Consider the following 16294-nt stretch of genomic DNA (forward strand, 5'->3'; position numbering starts at 1 on the left):
TTTATACATAAAAAGAGTAAGATTATTTCACCCTTCCCCAAGAATCAATTTTGCCCTATTGAGGGCGATATCTCCTTAGTTGGGAATATGTGAAATAAAGCATGCCTCTGAGCCAGAGATTTGCTTAAAAGAGCAATGAGCTTATGAAAATAGGATTCTAAGAGGAAAAGGAGTTAGAAATAAGAAAGGTAGGAGGGGAAGAACCTAAAGCAGGAAAATAAGGGAAAGCAAAAGCAAAAGGAAACAAAACATGTTCAAGAAAGAATTAAAATAAGGGAAAAGAGGAAATACACAAGATAAGATGAGCAAGAGAGGGGAAACATGACCTAAGACTCGGAGGAAGAAAACCAAACAGGAAAACACCCATAGTGCCCAAGAACAGAAAACAAGAGCCACAGCAAAGAAAATGAAAATGAACGAGAGAAAAGGAAGTGAGCATGAGCAGAACAGAGAACAGGAGAAAGAGCAACGTCAAAGAACAGAAAGGCAGAGAAGGCTACACTGACGTTATTTATAGGATGGCCGGCTTCAGACTGAATACTGCGGAGGCAGAGGGCTCACTCCTGACACGTCCCTGGGTGAGCCCAATGCCCTGCCCTTGAGCTCTTTGGAGCCAGTTTCTGTCCAACCTGCGTCCCTCTTTGTCTCAGCTCAACACAGGAGGAGTTAAAGGAGAGAAGGGAAGGCTTCATCACCTGAGGCACTGCTAAGTCTGCCCTCCAGCTCAGAGCCCAGACTGTACCTTGTTGTCCTGCATGTCTCGGTTGGCCCCGTTTTTCAACAGCAAAAGGGTTGCCTCCACATTATTGACAGCAGCTGCCCAGTGAAGAGCAGATTTCCCTGCAGGGAAAAACATTTTTACAAGCAGACAGAGTAAAGGGACATGTCCTACTCCCAGTATAAAGAAGCATCATGACTTATACAAGGAAATGTTGAACTTCCCAGAGAGTAGCAAGCCAGTTATCTGTGGGGGCCCATGAGAAAAAAACCAAAGTATTATCTTATTTTTCTGTTCTAGAAATACTTTAATACAGGCCGCCTAGCCTTCAGAAGACATGTGGGTAAAAGGATCATTTGTCTATGGTACCCACGTCCTCCACATGACAGAACCCCACACTGAGGATAAGAACCTATTTATCACACACCAGAATGTCTATTTAAGATATTGCCCATACCCCTCTAGTGAAGTCAGTTCACAAGTCCTCATATCGAGCATGATATGTCTGGGAACCTACAGAGGCAAGCCTTTCACAGACTGGCTTTGAGATCCAAGAACCCTCACTTAAAGTCCCTTCCCCTCTTTGTCTATGGATTTCCCACCAGCTCAGTTCTCTAAACTCAAAATGCTGAAAGGAGGAACAAACGAATGAAAGAATCTACAGTGGATTAAAATCTGGGACAGTTCTTCAAGGATCGTGTAATGATTCTCCCCGAAGAGGCATGCTTTGCAGGCAAGAGTCCAGCTCCCTGCCTCTCGGCCCTACCATGGTCATCCACTGCGTTCACATCTGCTTGGCAGTTGATCAGTTCTGCCACCATTCCCTCCACAGCTAGGCGGGCGGCCAGGATCAGCGGTGTAGTGCCATCATTCATCCTGGCATCCAGATCAGTTACTCGGTTGCGGATCAGAATCTAGAAGATGAGAAAGTACAGAAAAGAGAGTCACCAGATAAAAGAAAATAATGAAGCTAAGAGAAGAAACAAGAGTGACAGAGCTGATGCTACACTGTAAGTTACCTGGAGGGCAGGGAATGCTTGTTATCTTTGTGTCCAAGATTCTATCATCCTCAATCAATAGATATTAATGAATGAATGAATGAATGAATGAACAAATGGGTGCTCAAGAGACAATGGCTCATGGAAAGTGATGCCTTCTACTTTCTAAAGAAAGGAGGGATGTGGGAATATATCACAACCTCAATTATGGTGTATAGTTTAAGATGAATCAGAATGCTTCCCGTTTCCTCACAAGGGTAAAATAAAAGGGCAACAAGGAATACACTACAAATTCATGTCAAGAAAACCACCAAGAGCAGCTGCAAGTCCATATGGCTAGATAAATCTACAGGGAGAAGCTGACACTAGTCGAAAGCTTCAGAACAGGTACTTCTCCCCTCTGATCTATTCACTTGGGAGGCATTTTGGCACATCAAAAAGGACAGTGATTAAGAATCGGAAAAGCAGTGTGATCTGCTGTTGACTCTATCGCTATCTGACTGTTAGAGTTAGGTCAGTTTGCTGCCATTCTTTTCCTGCTCTCCCATCCAGCAAGCATGACTCCACCACCAGCCCTATTCTCTCAAAGAATTTTTGAATGAATGTAATCAGATATTAAGTGCCTTAGCAAAGAGGAAACATTATAAAACCATGAGGAACCAGCCCTACTCCTGTTTTTTTGTTGTTGTTTTTTAAAGATTTATTTATTTGACAGAGAGAGACAGCAGAGAGGGAACATAAGCACGGGGAGTGTGAGAGGGAGAAGCAGGCTTCCCACCGAGCAAGAAGCCTGATGCAGGGCTCAATTCCAGGACCCTGGGATCATGACCTGAGCCGAAGGCAGACGCTTAACAGCTGAGCCACCCAGGTGCCCCCCTACTCCTGTTTTTTACCTGGAAGACCCCCTGGGCGTCAGCTGCCACTGCAGCATGGAGAGGGCAGCGGCCCATGTTGTCCTGCGCGTTGGCATCCGCACCTGCATCCAGGAGACGCTTGGCAGCATCAGCCCTCGAGTAGCGGGCCGCAAGGTGCAGTGCCATCTCACCGGTCCGGTCTGTCTGGGCCTGCAGGCTGGCACCCTGGTAGACCAAGTCTGTGATGATGTTGGCAGAAGAGTCCTCTCCATCTTCATCTTCATCGCTCATATCTGAGCTGCCTCCTCGGAGAGAAGCCAGCATCAGTGGGGTGCACCCATCTATAAGAAAGGAATTTTCCAAAATGTACTCAAGGAGGAGAAGAACATTAATGTTCAATTAGCCCAACTGTTAGAGTAGTTCGTTTGAATAAAGTTATTCTTATGGGAAAAAAAAAATTCTGGGGGTCTTGTGATAATTGGCAATTAGTTTTACATCTGCCACCTACTTTTCCTCTGATAATGTTCTTTCTGTGAAGAGTAATGGGAAAATAAGAGTCTTTTTAAGCTGGGGCTCTCCTCTAAATTAAATAAGTCTTTCTGTTTAAGTTCCTAAGCACTGTGTTTTTAATTGGGCCACATTTTTAAAATGTCCATTATTAACAGAATGATATGCACTAAGGTATCAACTAAACTAATTTTCTAACCTTCTGCTTTGGGATATTATTTCTCTATCCTAATAAACTTTTCCCATATAATCAGCCTATCTATTCCCAAGCATGCTGTATGAGAGGCAATGTGAATTCCTTCCCTTCTTCTCACATAGGTTTATAATTTCTGCATGCCTGCATTCCCTAAGCATTCATTTCCTCATGCTGATTTAGTCTGTGCAATTGGCAGGGGGCATATCACCAAGTGGAGCAAGCACAGGCACAACACCGAGCCAAGGGCAGGCATGGCAGGTGGAAGGGGGGAGGCTTGCAGGTGCTGACCTGGGCCACGGACGTTCACGTCTAGCACGTCTACCTCCTGCTCTGCCTGTGGAGGAGTGAGCGCCAGCGATGGTGTCCTGCGGATATCTGCAGCCTCAAGGTGCTGCTGTGTCCATGGACGTCGATCAATGGCATCATCTTCCTCTGAGAGCAAAGCCTCATCTTCAGCCTGACAGGGGAAAACAATGCTCCCTGTTGACCTGGCCCACCATTAGGAACTGAGGACAAGGAGCTAGTCCAGAGTCTTCTACCCACGTCTCTCCTACTACACCCTCCTAGGCATCATCCACACCAGCTGGAAGTGGTTCCTGTCACCCTCTCCTGTGCCATCTGTACAACTCTCCCAACCTCCCCATCCCAAACTCCAGGCTTCAGCCTTAACATGCCATCTATTTCGCCTACCAAATATGCTATCTACAGATCCCCAAAGCACCATTTCCTTGTTTCTGGACTTTTGCCTGGGTTGTCCCCTCTGTCTGCCATGTCCTCTCCCAAGTCTTTGTCTAACTTCTACCTACCCTTGAAATAGAATTGAACTTTAATTCCTCTGGTAGGTCCCAAAAAGCACCCTCTGCTTACCTCCACTTAACTATGTGTTCACATGACAGTCTCTACCACTAGATGGTAAGGTTCATGAAAACAGGAAACAAGCCTTCTCAACACCACCTCCCTGTACTTAACACAGTGCCCAGCGCATAGCAAGCACCCAGGGAAATATTTGCTGGGCAATAATTACTATTATAATTTAAAAAGCGGCTACCCTTTATTGAATATTTACTGTGACAGAAAACGGGTAGGATGCTTCACACGTATTGCCGTATTTCATCTTCACAACAACTCCCTATTTTACAGATAATGATAATTAGGTACAAAGAAGTTAAGGAATTTTCTAGCTACCGAGTAGCAGAGTCTTGGATCTGAATCCAATTCTGATTGTAACTAAAGCAATGTTCTTAACCATCATCTGGTATTGTATCCCTGTATTCCTTAAACATGCATATCTTCAAGCTGCTTTAGAATACCATGGACATGTGCATAACCCAGCCATGTATAGCTACGGATGGACTGTCTCCTTTTTCACACCAGCTTCAGCCTGATCCACCTCTTACTTCTACATGGTTTTAATTTCCTGGGCTCAAGATGCAGCAGAACCTCCAAACTCAATGGTCACTGCCTTTCTTCACTGTGGAACTGCACCTTCCTTTCCAGGAGTATCCAGAGAGGATAAGGGAGAGACTTAGCCATAAGGGAAATCGCTATTTATACACATCAGTCCTTATCTGGCTATCATCAGCATGATTCTTAAGGAAGGAAGCATGTTTGTTTCATTATTTTTATTTTTATTTATTTACTTTTTATAATATTTTTTATTATATTATGTTAGTCACCATACAGCACATCCCTGGTGTTTGATGTAAAGTTCGATGATTCATTACTTGCATATAACACCCAGTGCACCATGCAATACGTGCCCTTCTTAATACCCATCACCAGCCTATCCCATTCCCCCACCCCCCTGCCCTCTGAAGCCCTCAGTTTGTTTCCCAGAGTCCACAGTCTGTCATGGTTCATTCCCCCTTCTGTTTACCCCCATTCTTCTTCCCTTTTTCATTACTTTTAAACAGTTCTTATTGAAACACATATGGAGGAAACCCAAGGCTAATGATTTCTGCCTTTCACGACAACCGGGGGTAGCCATTGTCTGGGCAGCTATAAAGACTACCACCCTTTTCTCCCATTTGGGACACTCTAGATACCAAAGGACAGAAATCTGAAATGTGACCGGATAATGGCTGACAATGGTGGTTCTACCACGACCAGCTTACCTTGGCTTTCTTTGGCTGGGGCCCTTCATCATCAACCCAATGTTCACTTGTTCCAGAACCAATCAGATTAGCTTCTGAGACTTGCACTGAGAGATTTCTGATAGGACAATATTAAGAAGAGGAAAAACAAGAGCAGAAGTTATATCATAAACAAATATAATGGTTTTTAATACTTTTTCCATGGCTACCCTCAAAAAGACTTTCAGGGGCCTTGGCCCAGGAAGGATGGGCAGTATCTTATATCCCACTGCCTGAGTAAACACCCTTTCCTTTCCCATGGATCAAGAGCTTACATCAAAAGTGTGCCTCAGCAAAGAAGCTGAGCACCACCACTTGAACATGTACCAAATAGAAGCATCCAGACTCTATTATTTCATAGTCACTCAGCAGGAATTCAGAATCATGGTCAAGTGTGGTAATGTGGTGTAGCCAGAGCTGGAAAGTTAAAATTATAAATCGACAAGATCTCCTTTTTGATTTGTCCCTGGCTTATTACTACTGTGACTAGTAGTTTGTTGGCAAACCATCTTACTTCAGCCCCACGGCATCCTGTCCCACTGGCTCACGACGCTTGTGATTGCTGGAGTCTCGGCGAAGGGTGAAGCCTTCAGGCAGCCAGAGGGAGCCATGCTTGCGCTTTCGTTTCGCCATGATAACTCCCAGCAGGATGATAAACAGGATAATGACAACAGCCACAGCAAGTAGATAGAGAAGCTGAGTGCGTTTTGGAGTCAGAGATTCACCTGGAAGTGCAGAGGGACAGGGAAAGTGCTGAATAAACCTCTCAATATTAGCACCAAATTCATTTAGAAGGCATGGACTGACTGACCTCACCAGCCCTGAGAAAGGGAGCTGCACATTGAAAAGTGTGCCCTTTTCTCACTGCCAAGTAATGCCTCCCCTGCCCCAAACTTTCCCCTTAACACCAGCGCTACTCACTGACGACAGACACAAGAGGGTAGGACAAGGTCCCCTGGATGGCATGAGAAGCCAGAAGAGCTGCCGCTGCATCTGTGTTCTTGAAACACTGGTCTGAATCTTGAACACACTGGCGGTTGTCAATTTCCAGAAATACCTTAGAGCTGTGGGATGCCAAGGGAAAAGAGGAAAAAGGGAAATGGTGAGTAAAACAGAAGGGTGTCAATTAAGCAAGTGAAGTAAAAAGGATTACACGAGCCTTCCTTCCTCACCTTCAGCATTGGGCTCTCCAGCTCTGTGATGGTGCCTCCGAAAGATCTCAGAAATTAAGATTCTGTCCCTTCAGATCCTAACCACTAATTCCCACTTGGACTATGTCTCACCTTCCTTGGCCTGGCTGAGTCTGCGCCTTCTGACTGAGGCAACACAAGACGAAGCGAGGAAAGCGGAAAAAGCTGGTCCTTATTCTCCTCTGTCTCTACATCTGGATCCTAGCTAGCTACAGAGTCGAAAGTTGTGGGATACAGCAACAAATAGTGGGGTGCAGTGACAGAACAATTCAAGATTATTACATAGACTTCTATGATAAACACAGAGCCTTGAACAGAAGGCAGTGAGTACTATAAAAGAAGAGTCAGTACTAAAGGGATCTGAGGCGATCATGGCAAAGGGTTATGGACTCTGGGATCTGAGGAGGCCTCCCTGACATCCTGCCTTCTGCTTGCTCCAACACACCTCTCAGGACACCAAGGCCAAGGCAAACCTTTACCCTTAAACACACGTACTGGCATAATGGGTTTGTTGTACTTGGTGGGCTGTCCTACTTGTCTGAGCTCTGCATTTTTATAGGTTCAGTTACAACTTCTGTGTATCAAAGTACTTAGCTTTATAAGCTTTAAGAAAAATTAAGCTTAAGAAGTCTAGAAACCAAAAACCTACCCAGCCACCTCCTGCTCTTGATCACCAGGAAGGGACCTGCGAGTCATCCTCTGCTTCTTCATGGCAGCTGACTTCTCACCATAATAGGGGTAGACCATGAGTGCCCCCTGCGAGTCCCGTTTAATGTGCAGGTTGGTATGGAGCAGGGTGCCCAGTGCCCGCAAGAAGCTGCGGGCGTCCTGGAGCAGCTGCTCCGGAGGCATGAGCACCACTATAACCAGGGTCCCCTCTGCCAGGTTCTCTGGCCGGTCAGCAGCACAGTCCAGCCCGTCCCAGCCACACTCCTCACTGTTGCATCCCTGGTCACAATGGTTGTCTTTGAAGTGGTCTGCACAGTATTTGTCATACCTAGGCAGGGGAAGCAGAAGAGGGAGAGAACAAGGGAACAGTTCAGAATAGACTGCAGTGCTATTTGGTTTTCTACTTGGAACTACTGCGGCTTTTCCCACCTATCTTCTGTGGCCCACATCAGGTCCCTTTGTCAAATCTCCTATCCCCAACAGCATAGAGTGCATATCATCTACAGCACTCAATATCAGTGAGTGCTCCCTATGCTCCATGGCTTACAGCCCCCCAGGCAGCTGGTAATCTTGTTAAGTCAGATTTGTAAGCAAAGCTGCTTACCTGAAACAAAAATCAACCAGGTACATGCATCCTCTCTTTTTTTATCCGCTATCCCTAGTGAGTTAACAATGAGCTTCTGGAAGTAAAAGGTGCCTCCAGGAACTGAACCATCAAGGCTCTACAGAGGACCATGTCAATAAGGCCCATTTCCTTCCCAAACACGACTGAATCTTAGCTCTGGAAGGCAGGTGGGGACAGATGTGTTCCATACAGGAGACCAGATTTAAATCTGTGCCAGAGCACACACAGCCTCTTTCAAATACCGGGAAAAGGAAATTGAGTCCCCAAATCTAAACGATGCACAGACCATTTCATCTCCACTCTCCTCCCTACTCCCACCCCTTGATAGTTATGCCATTGGTACAACTTGCCACACTGGCTCAATGAAGAGCTTGGGAGTCAGCAATAGCTGTATGTGCTCTGGCAAGTTCTCTAACCTCCCAGGTCTCACCTGTGAAAGACCATTAACAGTACCTATGCCTCATAAGGTTGTTGAAAGCTCACTGAGGTTAAATCAAATGGGATGGCTACAAGGAAAGCTACTATTTAACCATAAAGCACCTTGTACCTGCCATAGTGACGACCAGGAGGGTTAAGTGACCTGATCCGTCTTATGCTTCCTGATAAATCTAGATGGGGAAACCCCGTCTAAAAGAAAGGAATGAGGTGAACAGAGAGAGGTACAGACCTTTCCATTCATCCTGCAGGCAGGTTATGTGAGAGGCTGTCTGGGAATGGGTAATACCACTTCCAAAAGTTATTTCCCCTAGGAGGTCGTGAGAGCAGCAGGTGAGGAGGCAGAGAGAGGCAGAGAGAGGGTGGCCGTGCATGAGCATTCTTGGACCTCTGTCAGCAAGGGAGAGCACAGGGCAGCGTGCGATGGGGCAAGGCTAACACCAAGAAGAGGGCCTCAGGGCACGAGTCTGGAAAGCAGAGGCAGCTTGGGCTGAAGCCCTGGAGTGGTTAGGAGCAAGAACGAGGAACTGAGGTGTGTTAGTGATAGTCTCCCTCAGCTTCTGGGGACCCTGGACCCTTACTTGCACGTCTTGCTGTTCCCCTGGCACTCAAAATTGTCAAAAAGGCACTCGGCTGTGTTGCACAGCTCATCACACTGGTTGTTGATGTAATCCCAGCAGGGAAGTGGGGAAGAGCAGTTGGCCCAGGGGTTTTCCATGGTCAGGGAACAGTCACCCCCATCCCACTGGCAGGCATGGCTGTTGCAGGCTTCATCGCAGACACCGTCCCGAGCTTTGTCGGCACAGTACTGGCTCAGGCACGTGGCAGGAGGGGTGCTGGTGGGGGCCATGTAAAGTTCACAGTGGCTGCCCCAGAATGGTGGAGAACACTGGCAAGAGTAGTAAGGAGGCTGGCGTTGAGGATAGCAGCTACCCCCATGCTGGCAGGGGCTACTGGCACAGCCTGATTCGCAGTCCTGGGGGTTGGGACAGAAGCAACGAGGTCCTGAGGCCGTGTGCACACACTGCTCCCCTCTCCTGCACTTCACTTGTCCACAGCTGCTCTGGCATCTTGCCCCGGAGAATCCCTGTGGAAATCAGTGAACAAATGAGGACAGTGGGCCTCGTTTTTCCTCCCAAACCCTTCTCTGCCACACCTCTAGAAAGATGAAGATTAGACACATGGCTAAGATCCCTCCACACAGCCTCCTGTACCACATTCTAGGAAAAGGCCTCTTCAAGTTAACCTAAGGTCAGAGATGAAGGTTCCATGGGATGAATGTAGAATTCTCTCACATTGAGAACTTACTTCCAGAAATTAAATCCATAGGTCATAGGTGGGATAAGACTCAGATGACATTGTATCTATAAGCACTTTCCCTAGCTGCCCTTAGACCACTCATATAATGGCTTGGAAGGGGGGGGTGTTATTTCAGGAGTCTGGGGCATCTAAAAAGCTTTCCGTGTCATTTTATTCTTATATTTCCTGCTCAGCCAGACCAAAGTTACTGCACGGGTTTCCTTTTGGTATGTCCTCACACATAGTCATCTCTGTTTCAGGGGGGTTTTAGTCTCTGGCAGAGGCCAAAGAGTTTGCACAGCAAATGGCTAAAAATAGGCTTCCTTCTAGTGCAACAACCAGCTTGCTTCCAAATAATCCTTGCTAAGGAATGTAAGCAGAGTAGCATTTCCAGCCAACTCTGCCCCAGTCTGAGAGGCAAGACTACCCTCCGGCACGGGACCCAGAAGCCCGTTTTCAAAGGAACATCCCACCACTTCCCGTGCTTCTAAAGACTGAGAGTCACAGATTAGGGAGCTCACTGTTTCTGGGAGTATCTTAACAGCTTTAAATGGGAAACCCCAGCACTTTTTTGTGAAGGAGCTAAAATTAAGAAATCTCCCCACCAAGAAAGTTCCAAATGGAGCTTGGAAAAACCAGGTCTAATCTCAGCTTTGTCCAGATTGTATGAAAGACAGCATGCCCCTTAAATAGACACCATGGCACTTACCGGGGGACAACGACAAATGAAACCATCAGGCATGTTGCTGGCCACAGCACAAGTCCCCCCATTCAGGCAAGGCATCTGGGGACACACATCGACGAAAGTTTCACAGTGACGACCTCAAAGCAAAAAACGGAAAGGAATTTTAAAAGGCAGAAGTAGTAGCTGGGTGTTACTGAACAGAGTGCTGCTGGGACGGGAACGAGCCAAACGGTGAGGGATGCGGCAAGAGGTGTGAGCTGAGTTCTAAACCCAAGGGAACATGAGAAGATGAGGAAAACACTCACTGGACTGCCACTGGCTCAGGCTAATACTCCCATCTGTCTTGCCCACACTATAAGTACACATGACACATATCCCTGAACAGACTCATAAAGCAGAATGGACACGGATGTGAAAAATCACTCTAATCCAACCAAAAGAAAGAAAAAAGGGAAGAGAAGAAAAAGAAAAGGACACCTCACCTTTTTAATTTTTTTGAAGTTACTGTAGCTTTCATAAGCCAAAAGAAACATTTAGCAAAACTGTTCAGTGCATTTTGTTAAAACAGTCAACTTCAACAGGAGCGGCTACACCAGGCCAACACATCCAAGTGGTGATTTGTAGCTTACAGAGAATTTTCATGCATAATATCTCTTTTCAATCATTTTCTAGCCTTTCTATAATCTGATCAGCACTGCTTTTAAATACAGCTTAATTTTTCCAGAGTTAATTTCCTCTAGAAACGGTTCTAAAACAGAAGGCATCTTGAGGCCACTGCTGCATGATCAAGTGAAGTAAGCAACTGGAACCAAGGGGGAGACCTGGAGACACAGCTGGTGCCTCTGGCAAACAGCAAGAGATGGGCCCCCGCTGGCCTGCAGCCGCTGATGAAGAGAAGAGGGGCTTTCAAAAGGAAATTAAAATGGTCATAGCTTTGGCCAGTCAGAATTAAAAGGCAAGAGTTATAGGTGCCTGTCTCTTGAAATCACAGCAGCAGCCATTACCCAAGAGCAGCCGTCACATGGACATGCAGCTCAGGGACAGATGACCCCTCAATGTTCATCTAGCAACTGCATCCCACAGTAATTACAACCAATGAGCTTGAGGGATTCTTTTGAATTGCAAGTGTGGACAATGCATCACCACTACTTCCTGGTGGCGGGGCCCTAACTCAAGGTGGTCTTCAGTCCTTCCTTCATCTGTTTCCCCCTTTCTTGTGATTGTCAGGGTTTCCAGATAAAGGAAGCCTCAGAGACAATGAAAGAAACAGCAGCCAGTTTTGCTTCTCTGGCTTCCCAAGCACCTCATGGCTAATATGAGGCTGTAGGACAGACTGTTCACACTCTTTGCATCCAGCATTGCCTCAATAGGTATGATGTTCTTCATGGACTGATTCTCTTTTGATATCGCATCCAGGCATTTTCCACAGTGCAAAATCCCTCCCATTCTTCATAAATTACCAAGGTTCTTTAAAATTGGAAGGAAGGAAGTCTAGAGATGGGCTCACAGTATAGCAGAGTCCAACTTGCCGAATTATTACTAAGGAGACTACTGTAGCCTATTATCTGACTTCCAAGGAATACTACTACAGCATAAAGTCTGGAATGACTCCAGAAATGCCAGGCAGACGTCTGAGTATCTGACGACCCTGCCACTGTTAGATACTACTGTGGTCCTCCAAAGTCACCAAGCTGCCCATCTTCAGAAATAACTAATAAGTGCCTATGACAAGCCCCTATTCTGAGGCAGGACTTGGTCATCTTCATCATCTGTGATGAAAAGGAAGAAGCTTGAGAAGAGACTGGGAACATGGCCAACTCTTAGCTGCGCAGGTTATACTCCTGCAGCTTTCCAGTACATACCCTCATGAACTCGTTTTTGCTTAAACACACCCAAAATCAGACCTCCTCCCCTTAGATGACCTAGAAGATCCTAATCATCTCTGGGTCCCAGAGGTGGAAAGGTCATCGTGGCAGTGACTACCCAGTAACCCAGGCCATTACGTGCCAAAGGAGATAGGGTGATGAAACCAGAGCAGATGTATGGTTTCTGAACACAAGACACTATTTTCCTCAGGTGAAAGAGTTCTGTGGATGGATTTGGCACTGGCAGCACAGTACACAGTAATGTGAATGTATTTAATACCACTGAATTGTACACTTAAAAATGGTTAAGATGGTACACTTTATGCTATGGGTATTTTGCCCCAATTAAAAAGTGTTATTTTGCTCAACCACTCCCAACATTCTATTTCTTTTTTCCTATTTCCGCTACAGTGTGATATAATCAGTGTATAACAAAAGAGAAAGCACCTCAGGAAAAACAAAAAAGGCAGAGGTGGACTGTAACATCCATGAAGCACAGATCTAAGGAAAAATGGGCTCTGAATTAAGCTGGTCTAGTTTTTCCTATGTAAGAGAAAAGCTTCACTTGGGTCCGGGACGTGACATACGGGGCCCAATTTCCTCACACGAAGCCCCTTTGAGCAGAGTGCTGAGGGCGCGAGAGAGGCTCTCACCAGTGAAGGCGTTGCGGCAGACACACAGGTAGTCGTTGGTTAGCTGGATACAGTCTAGGCTGCCCTCAGAGCTGCAGGGGTTCGAGAGGCACTCATTGATGTCCCCTTCACACCGCTCTCCGGCAAAGCCAGGCAAGCAGCGACAACTGTAGCCCCCGATCCTATCCACACACTGACCACCGTTAAGGCAGCGGGGGCCCCCGGCACAGTCATCAATGTTCTCTTCACAAAGCAGGCCTGCAGGAAAGAGAGAAGAGACAGAGGATGATGACATTATTTGGAACGCTGCTTTCCAGCCAAAGAGCCACCCTGTTGGCATTTTGCAGTTATTCAGGTTACACGTCTCGATCCGCGATAGGACCTTTTACGTCGGGCAGGGCACAGCGCACTCCTGATCCATGACAGCTGCCAACCTCCCGGTGACCAGTAAGAGCCACAGAAAGAATATGCTCAGGGCCTCACAGATACTCTCCCACCCAACCCACCGAAGCAGCCGCTGGGCAGTAGCCGGCATTCTTCGTGCCACCTGAGAGATGAGGAAACGAGCTCAAGAGAGACCCAGCAATTTTTCATTAATTTATTTCTTTTATTCAAACTATAAAAACAGTTCAAAAGAGACTATCACAATCAACACATAGATTATAAGTATGTAAAAATACTGGTAAGAACTGGAACTAAATTTTGAGTGATATATTTAAGTTTTAGACCACTGACTTTTCTTCTGTAAAATAATGTGTACTAAGTTTCTTATTTTTAAAAATTATAGAGGAAATATCCTGTTGAGAGCTCAAAGGTTATTCCATTTAAAATAGAACTCATTTAATGTACTATAGATGTAAATGAGCCATCTAGTATGAATATCTGTAAATATTTTTGAGAGTACGAAGGAAATCAATGACAATTCTAGAGATGATTCCATGAATGATTCAAAAAATTACAAAAGAAAGAAAAACAGTTCTGTATTCTCGCCACTTATATTTGTAGCATACAAGCAAGGCTATTAAAAAGGAAAAAGAGGGAACCTGGGTGGCTCAGTTGGTTAAGCATCTGACTTTGGCTCAAGTCCTGATCCAGGGTCCTGGGATGAAGCCCCAGCTCGGGCTCCGTGCTCAGTAGGGAGTCTGCTTGTCTCTCTCCCTCTCTCTCTGCCCCTGCCCCCTGCTCATGCTCTGTCTCTCTCTCAAATAAATACATAAAATCTTTGAAAAAAAAAAAAAAAGGAAAAAAGACCTCATTTTCAATAGCAGTAGAAAGAGACAAAATTATAGGAATAATCTTAAAAGGAAATGTACTATACCTATGTGAAAACTTTAAAATAGCCCTGAAAGACACAAAAGGAGATCTGAATAAATGAAAAGATTAGTTATGATTTGGTCAGGAAGATTCCTCATCATAAAGATATCAGGTTTCCTTACACAGATTCATAAATGTAATGTGATCCCCATAAAAAATGCCACCAGGATTTTTTAATAGACAATCTGACTCTAAAGTTACATGAAAAAGTAAACTATAACCATAGCCTGGAAAACCCCGAAAACAAAGATCCTTAATAATTAAAACAGAGTGGTATTGATAAATTAATAGAATAAAGAAAAAAAAGTCCAGAAAAACACCTAAATACACAAGGAAATCTAGAATTTGATAAAGTTGCCATCTCAAATTATTGTATAAAAGATCAAATATTGAGTAAATTGTGTTGGAACAAATCAGTAGCCACATGGAAAAAGTGCTCCGGTATTCTAGTACTTAAAGAAAATATGGGAGAATGCCTTTATAATCTTAGAGCGTAGAAGGTGTTGCTGAAAAAGCTCCAGGGGTGCCTGGGTGGCTCAGCTGGTTGAGCGTCTGATTCATGGTTTCAGCTCAGGTCACTGATCTTGGGGTCCTAAGATCGAGCCCCACTTAAGCTCTGTGCTCAGTGCTGAGTCTGCTTTAGATTCTCTCTCCCTCTCTCTCTGCACCCTCCCCACCCTCTCCCTCTAAAATAAATAAATAAATCTTAAAAAAATAAAAATAAAAAGCTCTGCATGAAAAAAATCATAAAGAAAAAGACAAAAAATAATAAATTGAGAATATTTTGTATCATAGTTACTCTGTAGAATATTAAGGTGAACAATGTAATAGGGAAAAAAGGATATAGATACAAACAGAGAAACCACTGAAAGAGGAAAACCAAATGACTCATCGATGAGAATACAGTCATCCTCACTGAGGAGAAGCCAATATGCTCATATGCTATGAATCAGGAATATCAATCAGAATTACAAATACACATTAATTCTCTAATCCAGCGATTCCATTTCTGAAAATTTATCTACAAATATACACATGCAAGAAACCCGGTTTTATCACTAGGTCACTGGTTCAATATATTATGCTCAAAATTCTGCAGGATGAAAAAAATGAAGGAAGTTCTATAAATTAATATGGAAACATCTCCAATTAAGTAAAAAAAAAATCAATGCAAGAGTTTAATGCCTTATCTTCAGAGTAACAAGTGGGGTAAATAAAAATATCTTTGTATTTGGCTTCTACATACATAAAGAAATTCTGAAGGACACATAAAAAAATAGAAGATAACACAAGAAACTAAAATAAAGTGGAAGTTACTTGTTTGTGGGAGAGGGGGAACTAGGTATGGGGAAGGGGACTGGAAAGAGAATTTTTACTTTATGCTTCTACTACATGTGTATGTATTTAAGTGTGTGTGTGTCTATATATAAAATTTGGGACATGTACATATATTACCTAATTACAAACTAAATAAAAAACGAGACAGTAAAAAACAAAACTAGTTTATGATTCCCCTTACACAGAATACTTGGTAATTAGGGGCTGCTAGTAAAATGAACACTGATGCCTATCATCCCATCAGAATGCAACCAGCAGGAAAAGACAGACCTATCAAGTGAGAAGAGCTCAACCTCAGCCTGAAGCAAAGTAGTAGGGATACATAGAACAGTTAGCCTTGAACTGGAATCTGAGGTGCCCCCAGGCCAAGATCCAAAGGTCAGGAGTACTGAAATAAAAACAATCATTGTGATAACTCTCACAATGAATTTACAGGATTTGAGTCTCCTGAAGGTTCACCAATGGCCAGAGAAGTCAAGAAAGGAGAAATAAATACCACTCTACGTACCTAACCAAGCACACAGAATATGATAGATAACTCAATGAATTCTAAGCATGATAAACTCAGAGATCCATACCTACACATATCATAACCAAAAGGTAATAAGACAAAGACAACAAGAGAATTTTGAAAGTACCAAGGGAGAAGCAACTTATCACGTACAAGCGATCCTCAATAAGGTTAACAGCTGACTTCTCATTAAAAGACAAAAAACAAAAACCTAGAGGTCAAAAAGCAGTAGGATGACATATTCAAAGTATTGAAAGAAAAAGACTGTCAATACTAATAGCAAAACTATTGTTTAAGCCATCCTTAACAAACAGAAGAGAGAACTT

At 44.4% G+C, this 16294-nt stretch overlaps 1 protein-coding gene across 1 annotated transcript in view; it reads right to left on the bottom strand.

Annotated features, from left to right (window-relative positions):
• NOTCH2 (notch receptor 2) overlaps positions 1 to 16294 on the bottom strand; it is a 168785-nt gene that overhangs the window by 2888 nt on the left and 149603 nt on the right. Inside the window, exons 23-33 of the mRNA XM_034654188.1 lie at positions 12827 to 13063; positions 10333 to 10445; positions 8906 to 9411; positions 7245 to 7592; positions 6327 to 6469; positions 5920 to 6130; positions 5388 to 5484; positions 3562 to 3730; positions 2610 to 2911; positions 1485 to 1632; positions 743 to 840 (exon numbers count right to left, since the gene is read on the bottom strand). Coding sequence (XP_034510079.1) covers positions 743 to 840; positions 1485 to 1632; positions 2610 to 2911; positions 3562 to 3730; positions 5388 to 5484; positions 5920 to 6130; positions 6327 to 6469; positions 7245 to 7592; positions 8906 to 9411; positions 10333 to 10445; positions 12827 to 13063 — 2372 coding nt within the window. The remainder of the gene's footprint in view (positions 1 to 742; positions 841 to 1484; positions 1633 to 2609; positions 2912 to 3561; positions 3731 to 5387; positions 5485 to 5919; positions 6131 to 6326; positions 6470 to 7244; positions 7593 to 8905; positions 9412 to 10332; positions 10446 to 12826; positions 13064 to 16294) is intronic.

The sequence above is a fragment of the Ailuropoda melanoleuca genome, chromosome 2 (assembly GCF_002007445.2).
Source record: "Ailuropoda melanoleuca isolate Jingjing chromosome 2, ASM200744v2, whole genome shotgun sequence".
Taxonomy (NCBI): Eukaryota; Metazoa; Chordata; class Mammalia; order Carnivora; family Ursidae; genus Ailuropoda; species Ailuropoda melanoleuca.